Genomic DNA, 12,645 nt, shown 5'->3' with positions numbered 1-12,645 from the left:
AGTCAGGGACCTTGAACTGAGGGACTGGCTGAAGCCACAGCAGAAAAGCATAAAATATGAAGATTCCATGGACATTTTATTAGTTCTCCAAAATTTATACTTTTGTAATATCTTATGTCTTTACTTTAATCTCTTAATCCCATCATCTTCTTTGTAAGCTGAGGAGGATATATGTCACCTCAGGACCCTGTGATGATTGCCTTAACTACACAAATTGTTTGTAGAGGACGTGTGTTTGAACAATACGAAAACTGGGCATCTTGAAAAAAGAACGAGATAACAGCGGTGTTCAGGAAACAAGGGAGGTAACCTTGAACTGGCCGCCTGTGAGCCGGACAGAACAGAGCCATATCTTTTCTCCTTCTGCACACAAATAGGAGAGATATCGCTGAATTCTTTTTTTCAGCAAGGAATATCCCTGAGAAAGAGAATGCGCTCTGAGGGTAGGCCTATAAACGACCCCCTTGGAGGCGTGCCGCCTTTTACGGTTGAAGCCGAAGGGATGAAATAAGCCCCGGCCTCCTGTAGTGCTCCCAGGCTTATTAGGATGAGGAAATTCCCACCTAATAAATTTTGGCCAGTCAGGTTGTCTGCTCTCAAACCCTATTTCCTGATAAAATGTTATCAATGACTATGTGTGCCCAAAAATTTCGTTGTCAATTTTAATTTCAATTTTAACACCGCCCTGTGAACTCATCCTGCCTCCACTTGCTTTGTGATATTCTATTACCTTGTGAAGTATGTAATCTCGGTATCGTGATGACAATGGTAGTTTTGTTGAAAAGAAAAGGGGGAAATGTGGGGAAAAGAAAGAGAGATCAGCCTGTTACTGTGTCTATATAGAAGGAAGTAGACATAAGAGACTCCATTTAGTTCTGTATTTGAGATGCTGTTAATCTGTGACCCTACCCCTAACCTTGTCCTTGCAAGAGACATGTGCTGTGGTGACTTAAGGTTAAAAGGGTTTTGGGCGGTGCAGAATGTGCTTTGTTTAAAGATAAAGGAGAAAGCCGCCTTTAAGAATAAGGTGGGGCTTGCTGAAGCAATACTGCTAAAAGGTTTATGGAGATGTTCGCATATACATTTCAAAGCACAGCACCGGTGATGGTAAAGATAATCATGAATAAATACTAAGGGAACTCAGAGGCCGGCGCCGGTGTGGGTCCTCTGTAAGCACAGCACCGGTCCCCTGGGCCCCGCTTTTCCTTCTCTACACTTTGTCTCTGTGTCTTATTCCTTTTCTCAAGTCTTTCGTCCCACCTAACGAGAAGCACCCACAGGTGTGGAGGGGCAGGCCTCCCCTACACCCAGGGTTCAGAAAGCTGGAACAGAGGCTTTGGCTAAAGGTGTTTTATTCCTGACAAGCCTAGAAGGGAGTCTTGGCCTGAGGCCCTGGGGCCTCGCTCACAAGGCAGTTTTTATCTGTGGCTTTCTGTAATTTGAAAGAATAAATCTAAAAGAAATAGCAGATTTTGGCTGTGGTCTCATCTGTTCCTGGGAAACTGTGATCGTAGGCACCTCTCTAGGTGTCAGTTTCTGTATCGGTCACATTCTAGCAAGAGATAACACTTACCTAGTGCTTACTAAGTGCCAGGCACTATTTTGAGCACTTTGGATATCTACTTATTTAATCCCACAACCATATGAGAATAGATCCTGTTAATTTTCCCATAAAAGTAATTTGCCCAAAGTCTCACACAGTGGCTGGGGGTGGGGCCAGAATCTGAATTCCGATCTGCCTATTGCCAAGCTCACACCATTTCTTTTTCCATGATTTATTTCCGCACATTCTATTTTAAATCAAATTATTAATTCTATCACTATGGTGATGCAGGAATAACTTGTCCATTTTTTTTTTTTTACAACAGAAAAATTTCTAATGTGGCATTGAGCAGAACTGTGGTGTTCTCCAAGGCCAGTCTTTGTCCAATAAATACTGAAATACTGAAAAAGGATGATAGAACGCATATTCCACAACAGCTTCAAATGCAGAGATGTATGAATTTTAATATTATTAGGAACTGCTTTAGAAATTCCAGTTGCTAGCATTTTCCTGGTATATTCTTCCCACCTCTAAAGCACTGTGAGTTTAACATATAATTCTGTTGTGTCTTTTTATTTTTGAGACAGAGTCTCACTCTGTTGCCCAGGCTGGAGTGTGTGGCACAATGATAGCTCACGGCAGCCTCCAACTTCTGGGCTCAAGGGATCCTCCCACCTCAGCCTCCTGAGTAGCTGGGACCACAGGCATGTGCCACCACGCCCAGCTTCTGTTGTGCCTTAAATGACTGCTTAATGATTGAAATATTGCAGAAAGAGTGAGTGAGAGTAAGAGGAAAAGATAAAAGGCCTTTTCAGCACCTGCAAGCTTCCCAAGGCTGCTCAGACTGCACTGGAGTTCCACTGAGAGCCTTTCCAAACTCCCACATCCAAACCGAAAGCAACCAAATAACATGAGAGCAACCACAGAACTGTATTCACAAATGTAAACTCAAGGGCAGGGCCAATTTACAAACATTATTTAAGGAAAATCTTTTTTTTTTTTCTTGAGACAGAGTTTCGCTCCGTCGCCCAGGCTGGAGTGCAGTGGCATGACCTAGGCTCACTGCAAGCTCCGCCTCCTGGGTTCACGCCATTCTCCTGCCTCAGCCTCCTGAGTAGCTGGGACTACAGGTGTCCAGCACCACGCCCCACTAATTTTTGTATTTTTAGTAGAGACGAGGTTTTCACCATGTTGGCCACGCTGGTCTTGAACTCCTGACCTCAGGTGATTCAGCCTCCCAAAGTGCTGGGATTACAGGCATGAGCCACCATGCCCGGCCAGGACATTTTAAATACTTTTTTCATTAATTAAAAATTTTCATGAGTAAATCCTTTCTTTAGCATATATAATGGAGGTGGCTAACCCTTTCTATGGTCCTCTGAGGGTGTTTGCAGCAGGTGTGTGCTCCATTCTCAATGCTTTACTATACTTTCCCTTGCCAAGCGTGCTCACCACATGCCTGTGGACTGAGCGTGGGACGTCCTGTCCTTGGATAAGGTAAGAAGGAGGTTAAGTACAATCTTACTAGGACCATCAGCCCCCCTCCTTCCGGGTCTCTCCAGCATCTGGCCCGGACGACCTGTGCCCTCTGCTGGGCACTCCCTCTCTCCCAGATGTGCTGTGAGGCTCTTCCTTGTCTGAAGCTGAACTTTCTGAGGCCCAGAGCCCTCTCCTCTCTGCGGGCATTCCTCGTGTGCTCTGGATTCTCAGGCTCTGCATACCATCAGTAGCTAATGACTGGTACACTGGGGCCATCTGCCTCTCTTCCGAGCTCCAGACTCCGACAACAGACTGACTGCTCGATGCCTCCACATAGCTCTTCATTTGGCATCTCAAACTCAACTTCTCCAAATCAGAGCTGGATGTCTTCCCTAAGTCTCCTAGATGTCCCTTTTGCAGTAAATGGCACCGTGGTTCACCCTGTACCCTCCTGGATCCCTTTCCTCATTAAGTCCACCAGCTAGTTCTGCCCCTTCAGCTTCCAGCACTCACCTGCATGGCTACCCCAGCCCAACCCAAGGCACCCCACAGGGTCTCTGCCTTCTGCCTTCTATTTTCCCTGACAACCTCACGCTTGGAGCCGATGGCTGGGATGGCTGGTTGCTGTAGCTGAAAGAAAACCCAAGTTCCTTGCTGTGGTCTTCAGCCCTGGGGGTGTCTGGCCCCATTGACCTCCCTCACTTCTTTCTGGCCACTCTTTCTTTCCCCACCCATGCTTAGTGTCTCCTCCTCCTCTTCCTCTTCCTCCCCCTCCCCTCCTCCTCCTCTGGCCCTTGCCATGGGCCCCTTGGAGCCTGGCTCTCTGGGCTTCGCTGGGTGCTTCAGGCCCATCCCATGGGGGATGGTGACTGGACGTAGAACCTAGTAAGCAAGAGCTTGGGCCAACACAACCACTCCCTCCTGGAAATCAACATTCACAATGCAGCTCCACTGATTGGTTCCAAATACTATGAATTCCCAGATTTCATGCTATGGAATGTCTTCTATGTATATGAATTTTTAGAGTTTAGAGATTTAAAATGTAAAATTTTTCATTTCTTGCTATCCACAGCTTTACATAAAACAACTAGTCAAATACAATTTTTAATTATCAAAACAGCAAACATATCTAGAACTTCTTAATAGTTTAACATTGTCCTAAGGACCATTATTTTTTAATAGCAATAGAATATATCTAACATAGCAAAACAAAATGGAAAAGTAAGTGTTTCAGGGAAAAACAATGAGCCAGCCCTGGCACCAGTGTCCTTTTCCTTTTTTTTTTTTTTTTTTGAGACAGAGTCTCATCTGTCCCCCAGGCTGGAGTGCAATGGCACAATCTCGGCTCATTGCAACCTCCGCCTCCCAGGTTCAAGTGATTCTACTGCCTCAGCCTCCCAAGTAGCTGAAATTACAGGCACCCAACACCACGCCTAGCTAATTTTTGTATTTTTAATAGAGACGGGGTTTCACCATGTTGGCCAGGCTGGTCTCGAACTCCTGACCTCAGGTGATCTGCCGGCCTTGGGCTCCCAAAGTGCTGGAATTACAGGTGTGAGCCATCGGGCCTAGCCTTCTGGTATACTTCTAATGTGTATAGAATGATCACATTACTTTAAGTAAGAGCCTGGCCTTGATCACAAGGTTCCTATTATTTTAAAATATAATTTGAGGCCCCTGCTCCAAAATCAAAACATAACAATAACTATGTAAGTTCACTTTAACTTACCAATATGCATATAGCTCTATGTAAAAGTCAAAACATGAAGAGAACTGAAAACAATCAGGACAAAATGAACGAAACTTTCTGGTTCTCAGAAACGTTGATTCTTACTGGATTTTCAATTTTCCATCTACTAAACATGTTTCATTTTAAAAGTTGATTTCTGTCATAAAAGGTTAATTATTCATTCCTTGCACTCAAGAAACTTCAGTACTGAGAAGGCAGCATAATCATGCATGCAATCATATTCTTCAAAGGGCCCTGTAACTTGTACAAGACACAACTTACTATTGTGCACAGTCAATCAGCTGGTATTCGTTGGATCTCTCAAAGCATGCCTTCACGCCTTCATCGTCCCAAAGTTTTTTCACATGGTCAAAGAATTCCTAAAGTTTGAAAGAGTTATAAATTAAAAAAAATGTGTAACAACCTTTAAAAAAGTTAAAAGGAAAAAGAAAGTGCAAAAACTGTTTTTTGCAAGTAGCATTCAGATTTTCTTTGTGGAAGTCTGCATAGTAAAACGCACCAACTCTATGTTCAGTGTGATAAAAAATGTATGCATGCATGTTATCATTACTCAAGTCAAATTGCAAAATAGTTTTTTTTTGTTTTTTTTTTGAGACACAGTCTCGCTCTGTCACCCAGGCTGGAGTGCAGGGGCGCCATCTTGGTTCACCGCAACCTCCGCCTCCCAGGTTCAAGCGATTCTCCTGCCTCAGCCTCCCGAGAAGCTGGGATTACAGGCACATGCCACTGTACCTGGCTAATTTTTGTATCTTTAGAAGAGAGGGGGTTTCACCATGTTGACCAGGCTGGTCTCGAACTCCTGACCTCAAGTGATCCTCCCACCTCGGCCTCCCAAAGTGTTTTGATTACAAGCGTGAGCCACCGTGCCTAGCCCAAAATAGTTTTATCATTCTGGAAAGTCCCCCGAAATGCAAATTATGTCAAAGTTTAAACATACGTTAACTATAAATACAATTAACAGCATAATTCTAAAGTATTTAGAATTCAGTAACTTAACTCATTGAACCGCCATCTCAGCCATGAAAAAAACATGCAAATTATAAGGACAAGTTTTGTCTTAGCTTCTGTCTTCTACGTTTTCTATGTGAGTTATGATTAGGAATGGACATGGTTGAGTAGATGGATTAAATTTGGCCCAGCCGTATTAGGTACATAAAAAAGGAACTTTAAAAATTACACTTTGGGGATGATAATTTATTTCTTTTTTTGTTTAAAAAAACTAGGAGTTAAGTGTGAATTGTGATTTTTCGTTCATTCCAGAGCCATGAAGTCACTGTGCTCAACTTTACCTATTATTATGGCAAGACGCTCTGAAAGAAGAACATTTTTCATCTCAAAAGTAAATGAAGGGCTTATGAATTCATATTGGTAATATTACCCAAAAGGGCTATGGAAGCAAATGACTACATTAGTAGCTAAACACAAAAGAAGTTATGTAAATGTTCACAAAACACTCTGTGGGGATATTCACGCCCCTCCCACGGCAGTTATTTGCCTGCCTTTGATCTTCAGGGTTCTCAGCCTCCATGGCCTGTCCCAGCAACTCCTCCTTCATGCTTATCAGCTGCCACATTTCTAGGAATCAACACAGATTCTTTGGAGAAAAAAAGAAGGACTGGCACTTTTTCTTAAGGACTCACAATTCCATAAAAAGGTGGATCCAAGCACTGTAAGGGGTTTAATGCTCATAATTTGGAAGGCTCTCTTTGAAAAAACAGATGCAAAATGATGAATACAAAATTAGGTATAAATCCTTGGAAGGGGAGTAGAAGTGAGGCACCCAGACTGCAGGCTTTATTAGCGTTTAGAAAATCCAATTCTGATTTCACAGTATCAAGGACAATCTTGTAAGTTATGGCATAGTCTATATCTGTATCTGTCTGTCACCATTATCAACAAACCCAAATGGTTCCCAGTTGACAAAAAAAGAGACATTCTCCCCCTGAAGGGGGGTGGCTAAACCTCTCAGTTTTCATCTTGTCTCCCTAGGTTTATGTTTCCTTCTGGAATCTTCCTCTGATGCTCCCATTAACCCAGTAAAGGAGTTTGTAGGTTTCCTTAAAAAGATTTCCTTCGAAGACCCATCCAAGTCCATACACACACACGTCACACACACACACGTGTAAAGATCAATCCTGCATTATGCTGTTATCAAGATGGCCATGAAGAGAGTGACATTGCTGCCTCATGGTGATGGATCTTCCAGTTGCCAGCTCTGGGCACCTGATTTCTCCGGACACGACAGACGTATGATATATAAAAACTATAGACTCATGCTACATTGAAACAAATTTTACTGGATTTACCCAAACACAGGAACCATAGATACCAGATTTTATAAAAGTTCACATAAGAGTTATTCACTATAATAGGTTTCCAAATGCAATTAAAAAAACGACCAAGACTGGAGTAATTAATCTAAACTTGGTCAAAAAAAAAGAAAAACAATATTGCTCCAGGCCCTGCAGGGCGGAAGGGGCTCCAAACCGTGTGGGGTACGGTCGTGTGGTCACCCTACTACCCAACCAGCCATGGAAGTAAGCCCACACGGTGCTAACCCCAGAGCTAACAGGCATGCGGCTAGAGGTCAGTGAGGGGGTTGAGAAATTGATCTTTTTAATTTTTATTTTTTGAGACGTGGTCTCACACTGCCCCGTCTCGCAGGCTGGAGTGCAGTGGCGCAGTCTGGGTTCACTGCAGCCTTGACCTCCCGAGCTCAAGCAATCCTCCTGCCTCAGCCTCCCAAGTAGCTGGGACTACAGCTGCGTGCCACCACGCCTGGCTAATTTTTGTATTTTCCTAGAGACGGGGTTTTACCATGTTGCCCAAGCTGGTCTCCAACTCTTGGGCTCAAGCGATCCTCTGCCCCCAGGCTCCCGAGCAGCGGGGACTACAGGTGTGTACCACAATATCCAGCTAATTTGTTTGTTTGTTTGTTTGTTTTGAGATTTGTTGGTAGGGGGGATGGGAAGGGAGGTCTCACAATGTTGCCCAGGCTGGTCTCGAACTCCAGGCTCAAGTGATTCCACAGGCGCGCCCACCACGCCCCGCCTGAAAAACTCCATCTTGAGTAGGCCCGAAGCCGGGCTGTGGAAAGCCAGGCGCGCTAAGCCCCTGGGCCTCTCCGGAGCCGCCCTCGCCCCGCGCCTGCGGTGCCACACTCATCCGCCGCTCTGCAGGCACACGACCTCCTGGCAGGCGGAGGAGAAACTGAGGCTCCCATCAGACGCCCTTGCTTTTCGACTCAGTTAGCTCCCGTGAAACGGAGGCCTACGGAGGGGCGGCCATGGCCTGGGCGCGTTCTGGCCACCGGGCCACACTGGATGCCGGCCTGGCCTCGCCAGAGGGCAGATGTGCGCTGCAGGGAGGCGGGAGGCCCTTGTGCTTCAGCCCTTGGTGAGCCGGAAAGGGAGGGCATTCTAGCTCCGAAGCATTTACTGGGGCCCCTTCTCAGGGACCTCCCGGCTCCCTCCTGCAGAAACATCAGTATCATCGCCCCACCTGCCTCTGCAAACAGCGCACCCCCGCAGCTCCCCAGCTTGGAGGCCCTGCCCAGCGGGGCTGGGATTCTCAGCGCCCCCAGGCTTCAGCTCATTCCTTCAGGCTTCGGCTCCTGCTGTTTTCTCATTTCCTTCGCAATACCCTTTCTCATTTTGCGTTAATTTCCTGCATGTCACAGTAAGGGCCTTACTCACGTGATAATCCCTATTTAAAATAGTTCTTACGTAGTTCTTATTTTGTCAAGGGTACTGTGCACAGTACTTTAACACATGATCGCATTTAACTCTCACAAAACTGGAAGAGGTGGCTGTTATCACTGTGCTCACAGAAGTTAAGTAATCCACCCAAGGGCACACAGCAGGTAATGGCAGGATATCTTATTCCACTGCCTGTGTTTTTAACCACTATGTATACTACCACCTTTTATTATATATATATTAAATCATCTTCTATTCTTTAGTTTTCTACTGGGTTTCTTTAAAACCATTTTAGAAAAACCACTCTTCACTGGATAAAGTACAGGGGATCTCATACAAGGGTACCTTGTTAAAGCAACACAAGACACTCATGAGGATTTCCACAGGTCTGTAAAGCTCAGTAACTTCTGTGGTCCTTCTGTGATTCACAAATACGTTGCAGAGATGCCAAGTGTAAATTCAGCTCATGGGATAAGCATTAATGTCCTGTGGTTGGGTAAGATTCACTGGTGAGGACTGGAACTGCTTTATAGGAGACGAAACTCTAGGTTTGAGCTGAAGCCTGAGAGAATTACAGAGAAGTGCTTGAACCAAGAATCAAGATACAGAATTTCTGGAGCATGTGTTGATAGCAAGAGTAAAACAGGGATTGTAGGCACTGTGATTTTTAAGTAGATGATTTAGGTAACATTGAAGAAACACAAAAGTGACAACAATCTCTCTTCACTTCAACTTCCTCATGGGTAAACATGTTGGAGTAGCACACACAGCTAAGTCCCCATGATTTCACATATTTACTTTATAAAGGTTTCTAAAAACTTCATAGTGAATTCCAGGGCTGCTGTTGTGATTGTTACTTCAATGTTTTACATGGAAAAGTTTCAAACTTATAAAACTAGAGAGAATGAATCTCCAGGTACCCATTACTCAGGTTCCACATTTATCAACACATGGCCAATTTCTTTTCATCCATGTCTCATCTACTTTTACACTGCCTTTATTATTTTGAAACAAATATTTTATTTATAAGGCAGCATATCATGCTATTTCAACGTTATTTCTAAAACATAAAGACTTTTAAAAAATAGCCGTAATACCATTATCTCAACTAAAAAATACATAAACACATAGAAAAGGATTCTGTGAAGTCATTAAATATTTAGCCAGCCAGTGCAGCTTCTTAAGGTATAATTAAACATTTGTTCAGAGCTAGGCTAGGATTCTGATAGGGATCAAAATACGCCACCCCCAATTATGTGACACTGGCATATTGATTATTTTGAGCTGAAGGCAACTGAGAAACAACAGATATAAGAAGAGCTGTCTGCTCTCCCCCTTTCTACCTAAAAAAGAGCATAAATATTCCCCACCCTGTACTAGGATAAGAGTGACCTTTATGGCAGAGACAGAGAGCTGTCACCAAGATGAGTCTGCATAAGCAAACCTTACTAAAATAGCCCTTTCTCACAATTGTATCAACCCTAGGAGCCCAAATCCCCTTTCATTTGTAGTCACTTCTTCCACAATTTGTCACCCTTTGTTAAAATGGTATATAAGCTCCCAACTCTAACTTTTTTTTTTGCATGTTTCACTTCTTTTCTGTGATGCCCTTGTGCATATAAAATTAAAAACATTAATAAAATTTGTATGTCTTTTCTCTTGTTAATTTGTCTGTTGTCATTTTAATTCACAGGCTCTAGTTTTTTTCCTTCCCTATAGATCTCATACATTTTAAAAAACAATGGAGAAATTAATACGAAGAATAATTTTAGTATGTCTACATTAGCAACTAAGATGAATAATACTAAATAAAAATAATTTCAGGGGTTTTTTTGTGTGTGTATGTGTCTGAAAAGAGTAATTCACAGTAAAATGTAACCTGTTTTTGACATCTGAGGGTATATAAAAACTGAAAGCATAAAAAGAAAATTACTAAGTTAGCCGGGTGCGGTGGCTCACGCTTGTAATCCCAGCACTTTGGGAGGCCGAGGCGGGCGGATCACGAGGTCAGGAGATCGAGACCACGGTGAAACCCCGTCTCTACTAAAAATACAAAAAATTAGCCGGGCGTGGTGGCGGGCGCCTGTAGTCCCAGCTACTCGGAGAGGCTGAGGCAGGAGAATGGCGTGAACCCAAGAGGCGGAGCTTGCAGTGAGCCGAGATTGCGCCACTGCACTCCAGCCTGGGCCACAGAGCGAGACTCCGTCTCAAAAAAAAAAAAAAAAAGAAAATTGCTAAGTTAAATTTCTTAATTTTTTCTGTATTACTGAATATGAGAATTGCCATGTGATCTTCATATGTTCAGCAACTGATATATGTGAATATTTGTTATTTTTATTCAAAGGGATTTCAGTTATATAAAATAAAATAATGATACCAAATTTAAACCTATTTTTTAAAAGCAAGGCTTTAAAATTTTGAAGTACAATTTTGATTTTTAAAACATTTAAACTAAAATTTTAAAAAAATTAAAGTATGTAATGACTCTATTTCATACTGACAACATTTTCCTTCTGATACTGCTATCTACGACTACCTTTATATTGAAAGTATACTCAAAGATAACATGGAATTCTCAGATGAGTAAAAAAAAGTTTTTTGCTTTTAAATTCTTCTTAATTACTTTAAAATGCAAACAAACAGATGACAATAAGAAGTGTAAGAATAACATTTCTTGCATAATTTCTGTGCTAATATAACACAGTCAAATGACTTTTTGGTTACACTGACATTTGGGATACATTTTTCATTTTGAAATAAAAATCAAAGAGCTATTTCCCATCACTTGACGTGAGTGTGGTGCCGTCTGTCTGGCGGCTGTGGGGTCAGGCCGCCCTGCTCCCACTCGCCATTCTGGGGGTGGCCGGTGGTCCACACTGAGCCCTGCCCTGTGGGCTGGTGGACCTCATCCCTGGGTTGAGTGTAAAAATGTTCCCAATGTTCGCACAATATTCTTTCTAGGGTGACTTATGAAAAATACTTCTAATTTTAGTGTTGGGAATACTCTTGCATTTCTCAAGCAACTGCTTTTTACATTTTATTATTAATTTTTAATCCGTGGATCCTGTGACTTCCCTACTGCTTTCCTTTACATCACTGAGTTGACTGCGTGAAAGCTTAGAAACCAAGTTTCAGGGTGCGTCCCGGCACGCGTGAAGGCCTCTGTCGGACACACTGAGCAGTAACTTCACTGCAGTTCCACAAAACTCACTCTCCCCGTTCCTGCCTTCATCCTCCCACATTTTCAGTTGCTTTATTAACTTGTATTGTAACTTTGTGAGCAGCACTAAATCCTTTCTGGACCAAGTGGAAGCACACACAGTTGTTTAAGTTGTTTAATGTAACCTTTTACGGGAACCTAGTGAATAATGTCCACCACCGTAATCACATGAGCCTTAGAAATAGGCAGTTTCAGGACAGTATCCATTTAAATTGAATTTTTTAAAACTCGAGTTTAGGTCTGATTCATTTAAAATACACCTACTCAATTTTATCCCTTGGATAACCAAATGAGCTAGTAGGTATCTGTTGTTTCTTTTTTCAGGTATCTGGTGAATATCAAGTTAAAAGTCTGGATCTGTTATTTTGTTATTTTACAGTGTTATAACACTATGATTTTGTTATGTATAATTTCTGTCCATCCTGAAATTTAATGTTACACAGTTTATCTAAAATTCTCCTCTGCCTCCTGGGTTCAAGCCATTCTCGTGCCTCAGCCTCCTGACTAGCTGAGACTACAGGCAGGAGCCACCACACCCGGCTAATTTTTTTTTTTTTTTTTTTTTTAATTTTTAGTAGAGATGGGGTTTTGCCACATTGGACTGGCTGGCCTCAAGTGATCCGCCCGTCTCAGCCTCCCAAAGTGCTGGGATTACAGGCATGAGGCATAGTGCCTGGCCAGTATATCTAAAATTCTATTGAGGAACAGTTTTCAGAAACCATGTTTAAAAAAACTCCATAAATGGGCTGTGCGCGGTGGCTCACGCCTGTAATACCAACACTTTGGTAAGCTGAGGCGGGCGGATCACCAGAGCCCAGGAGTTCAAGACCAGCCTGGCCAACATGGTGGAAGCCCGTCTCTACTAAAAATACAAAAATTAGCCCGGTGTCGTGGCACACACCTGCAATCCCAGCTACTCGAGAGGCTGAGACAGGAGAATCACTTGAACCCGGGA

General features: G+C 43.0%; 1 protein-coding gene across 4 annotated transcripts in view; it reads right to left on the bottom strand.

Moving 5' to 3' along the window:
• GNAL (G protein subunit alpha L) overlaps positions 1-12,645 on the bottom strand; it is a 208,344-nt gene that overhangs the window by 66,679 nt on the left and 129,020 nt on the right. For all 4 annotated transcript variants that reach the window (XM_003276680.4, XM_030810774.1, XM_030810773.1 and 1 more), the window contains one exon: positions 5,034-5,131. In XM_003276680.4, coding sequence (XP_003276728.1) covers positions 5,034-5,131 — 98 coding nt within the window. The remainder of the gene's footprint in view (positions 1-5,033; positions 5,132-12,645) is intronic.

The sequence above is a fragment of the Nomascus leucogenys genome, chromosome 4 (genome assembly GCF_006542625.1).
Source record: "Nomascus leucogenys isolate Asia chromosome 4, Asia_NLE_v1, whole genome shotgun sequence".
Lineage (NCBI taxonomy): Eukaryota > Metazoa > Chordata > Mammalia > Primates > Hylobatidae > Nomascus > Nomascus leucogenys.
Note: the sequence above shows the minus strand (reverse complement) of the source record. Positions and strands in the feature narration are given on the sequence as shown.